A 5,000-nucleotide genomic window follows, 5' to 3' on the forward strand; every position below is an offset into this window, starting at 1 on the left:
CACACTCATGTTGCTTGATACATACTAAGTGGGGTAAACACACACCTTTCCACAGCTCACATTACTTTTCCAGTGAATTTTTCACTTTGCTGGTGAGCCAAATTGAAGCATCTATTATTTTTCTTCATCTGTTATGATGTCAACCATGTTTAACATTTTCATAATGTGGCCTGTTTCTGTTGTCAGATATGAAATACTGAGAATAATTCACTTTGTAATGCCAACAGACATACAAAGAGACAAGGATTACTGGCCATAAGTTAGCTGTGCATCTTAAGTATAGTAAGACAAACAATGATAATTTTTAAAAATCAAGTTTAGCTAGTTTTATCAATTGTATTACTAATGTAGTTGTCATAACTAGTCTCTACAAATTAACATTATCTTTCACTATATTATGGCAAAAGCTAAAACAAAACAGATTTAAATTTGAGTTAATAATGAGTTAAATTTCCTTTTCCCGTTATTAAAAGAAAATTCCTGCCAAAAATGTGCCTGAAAATGAATTTAACTGACTGAATAGCAATAAAGTTTTCAATCTCAGCCTGAATCTTAATCAATATAATCAATATGCAAGCAGGAGTCACCGCTAAATAAAATGAATGGCGGCTTAAGTTCAACTCAATAAATAAAGTCTGCCGTAAAAGATAAAGACAGCAGTAAAGTTTACAGTCTTAAGCTGAACCCTGGGACTTTACCTCCGAGTTGGAGCTGGTAATTAAAGATATGTGAGGGGGTTTTCTGCAGGAAAAGCTAAGATTTGTTTACGTTGTGAGCGTGTACAGTTGGTGCCAAAGCCTCCTAGCTGAAAACAAGTCAGTATTTCAAGCTCTTTTTTTAGAGCATCTGTTTTGAGTAGTTTCATGTTTCCTTACAGTCACAGACTCTAGTCAGACTTCAGTCATAGTGCAAAACAGCCACCCTAATGCTTCCCTTATACAAGTTGTACCTATTTGATCAAAGATAAGAACGCAGCATCTGTGTTGCCATAAATTATTTTTACAACAGAACATCAAGTGTGACCATAGTCAGCAGCAGTAGACTTGTAGTGTTGTCTAAAGCCTTATTTGCACAAGACGAGCATTATGTTGGGGACCTCATGTAATTATTGAATTACCCCCTAACCTCTGTGTTTTGTGAAACACATTTGCACAGGATAATTGAATTCACTTAAATCACCAGTGCTACAGTTGTATAAGGTCAAAATTCTACAATTCATCACTTCCCGATTTAGAAGAGCAAAGTAATGGTGGTGCATGAGAAGAAAGGTTGAAAATGCATCGAAAACCTTCCTTTACAGATTCCACTACTGCCTCCATAACTCAGGACAGGAGGAAGATAGAAATTGCACAGAAGAAGAAGAAATCTTGTGTGAAAAACAAATTCCGGCTGAAATTACCAAGAGTTTGGTTCACACAGGATTACAGAATCAGGTTACCTCTGTCTTCCCAAAAAACAGTGAGTCATTTTCACTGGAACTTTTACTTCACGAATTACGGACATGACAGATTCACACAGGATTAAAATCACTGATGATCTCTGCAAGTATTACAAATCACTGGACGTCCCAAGGTAATATTACTCCCGTGCAAATAGGGCTTAGGTCACACCTGCCTCCCCTATATAAGATTGAACTGTAGAATGTATACATTCTGGTGTAGCTGTGTGCACACTGATATTGATCTGCCTCTCCTGCTCTTTATTGACTGAACTCCGTTGTCCCTGATTCAGGATTTGTTGCTCCCTGAAGCTTTGAATTTGACTGAGCTAACCTTTGAACCTGCTTTACACTCATTCACACACTTACACACACACTCACACACTCACAGCTCCTTCCTTACCTCTCCCACCATCCCGTTCCAGACGTTGTTGATCTTTTTGCCGTGTTTGCCGTTGGTTACTAGGTAAAGGTCGTAGGTGAACTTGACGTACTTGGCTATCTTTTTCAGGATATCGATGCAGAAGCCTTTGCAGCACTTCTTGATGTACGTTCCGCCAGCCTCTGTTGTGTTGCTATGGAGACACAAACAAAAGAGATGGGTCATTGGCTGAAGACTTGAACAGCACCCAATGTGGACCAATGAACACACCAATGAAAAGAGACTGACCAGGTAAATCCAGGTGAATGCTGTGGTCCCTTATTGAGTCCACCCTTTACATCCACCAAACATTGGCCATCAAAGACAAAAGGGAGGAGGTACACTAGTTAAATGAAGGTTTTTAAGCATTCAGAGAGTTGCAAAAGGGGGTGCGCCTTACAGTACCTAATGTGCTGTTTTAGTATGGAGTCATATCCCTAACCCTATGTATCTTTGACATGTTCTACTCATTTAAGGTATACAGGACCATCATCAGCAAAGAGTTTCCCTCTTTTTGACACAAACTATAGCACACATCTCTCTTAGGGGAAAAACATATATATATATCTATATCTATATATAGATATATATATATAAATCAATGATTTGCCTGCTCCAACATCCTACTTGTTACATTTGTATGAACGCACCACTGAAAAAATACCAGCCTGGGACTTTTTCACCTTCGAGATCAGGACGCGCTATTCAGGAATGACACCCGAAGACTTAAGAAAACATGTACATATCCTTGCTCTTTCCATCTCTCTCTCTCTCTTTTCTCCCTGTCTCTCTCTAGAGAAGGGGGTTTATGACGGCACTGCATCTGTAAGCCTTGTGCCATCTGTGTGAATGAATTTGAGAGCAGGAGAGTTCAGACGCTGTCCACACACACACACACACACACACACACACACACACACACACACGTGCGCGCATCAACTCTCAGCCACCTGGGACTCTCATTTAACTTTCAGATGTGTGCTAATGAGGAGGAGACAACCTCGTCCTTTAGTTCAGCAACAAGCTGGATGCAAGCTTGAGAGACAGAAAGAACGGAGGAAAAACAAAACTGCACACATCCAGCCGTGACTCTGCAGAAGTAAGTTACCTTCAGAGTTGAAACTCTGTCACTTTGGAGCAACTCTGCTGTGTGTGGGTAGGACGTTACTGTTAGGTTAGCTGCATTTTTGCCCCAAGTCCAAATTCCATTGCTACCTTCAAGTCACCACAGATCTGTCAAGCGAATGTCACCCAAAGTAGAATCCCTGCCTGTCCCCAAACTGAAATGTAATTTTCTTTTATGGTCTAATAGTTTCAAACAAGACAGAAAAGATTCATTCTGAAAAAGCGAGGCGCTGCTCCGTCAACAGTTGTGGATGACTTTTTGAAAGACTTTGTGCGACTACCCAGGGTGATTTTCCGGGGATGTGGACAGATATTATGTATAGCAGCTGTTAAGAGCTCATTTAAAAATGAAATAAAACAGCTCATTTGCATCTAAATGCCCCAACAAACAGTTTGTGAGTCAACAAAGTCGGTCTGTAATTCATTACCAGAGGAGCAGCTACGGGTTCAGTCTCATCATCAGTCTGTTGAAGACTTAATAAATAACCTAGACAGATTATTTTTTAGTGTAATATTTATTCTTTTAACCCTATGTTAAAAGGAGAGGAGGTGTGGAATATGATTGGGTTTAACATTGTTAGTTTGTCTCAAACAGAAAGAATGAGATTAAGTGGCACAGAGAGAGAGAGACAAAGAATGACAAGAAAGAGAGGAACTACCTACCGATAAAATACTGCATACCTGCATTAAAAAAATATATTCCAGATTTTTCTGTTCTCTCCAATGTCATGACTTCCAGTAGTACTTGGTGAAGCATGCTAAAAACTCAGGAATAATTGTTGATTTATTTATTTTATTTCTGATTTTAAAACAAATGTTGTCACTATAGATAACAGCAACATAATGTATGTATATTACCTAAGTTCAGTAGTTTAATTTCTTCAATTTGTACCACTTCAAGTCATTTTTTTTTAACTTTTCTATCTCTATGATGTGCTTCTATGGTACGTGTAATTTACTAATTGCTTTACGATGTACTGAAATGCGTTGGCAATATTGGTTCTTATCTATTCATGCCAATAAAGCTTACTTGAATTGGTAATTGAACTGAACTGAGAAACACAGAGAGAGAGAGAGAGAGAGAGAGAGAGGGGAGGAGGAGGAGAGAATACCCCTTACTGTATATTCCCATTCTAACAGTATAATAGGGAGACATTCAGGTTGGGCTGGCTCAGCAAAATCCTCTATTCCGATCAATCAGAGTTGTGCTTGCGCTTGTTGTGACGCACAACTATACATTCCCCTGGAGACCACACACACACACACACACACACATACACACATAAATATATATTTTTTGGGTCCCTGGCCTCCAATTCACCACGCACAGAAGCAATGGCGACGACCACAACTGTTATGACAACACCAGCAATATACCCAATTAGAGTTGGGGAGATGGATGGATGGATGGAGAGGATGGGAGAGGGGGACAGAGAGAGGGAGGGAGGTAGTGGGAGAGAGAGTAATATGTGAGAGCCTGAAGCGTTCAATAACCCCCATGAGCCCAAACCAAATCAGAAGTTTTCTACACAAATAAAGAAAAAACTAGAAGAGACAGAGAGAGAGACAGAGTACACCTGTATGTCAAAGCCATTGTCTGTGAGACTGAGATCACTTTCCAGTAGCAGCCAATAGAGTTTCTCATTGCTTAGTGGTTGAGAGGAACTTAACACATCACCTGGGACCCAGGTGTGTTCCTGAGAACGCAGTGGTCGATCTATATTTCCGAATACATCCAGGAAATATTTTTTAAAAAGTTAGATACAGCGTTTTTTCATTTCAGAGTAATGCTAAATTTGTAAATTAAAGTGAAACGCCGCTCAGTTGAAAGCTGCAGTATAGGTAACTTCGCACTTTGGCAGCTCCAAGTGGCAGCAAGGTGTGACAGTTTGACTTTTTGAAAGTTTGAAGGACTTCATTACCCAGAAATCATGTCTCCTTGGACCTAAATGTGTTTTTCTTAGTTGTTGGTCGGGGTGCAGATGATGATGCGATGAATCTTTTGACAGCAGTTTT

The 5,000-nt window shown here is 39.7% G+C and overlaps 1 protein-coding gene across 1 annotated transcript in view; it reads right to left on the bottom strand.

The window, feature by feature from the left end:
• grin2aa (glutamate receptor, ionotropic, N-methyl D-aspartate 2A, a) overlaps positions 1–5,000 on the bottom strand; it is a 171,931-nt gene that overhangs the window by 26,835 nt on the left and 140,096 nt on the right. The window contains exon 8 of the mRNA XM_078284416.1: positions 1,842–2,013. Within this exon, the coding sequence (XP_078140542.1) occupies positions 1,842–2,013 (172 nt within the window). The remainder of the gene's footprint in view (positions 1–1,841; positions 2,014–5,000) is intronic.

This window comes from Centroberyx gerrardi, chromosome 7 (genome assembly GCF_048128805.1).
Source record: "Centroberyx gerrardi isolate f3 chromosome 7, fCenGer3.hap1.cur.20231027, whole genome shotgun sequence".
In the NCBI taxonomy this organism is placed as follows: Eukaryota; Metazoa; Chordata; class Actinopteri; order Beryciformes; family Berycidae; genus Centroberyx; species Centroberyx gerrardi.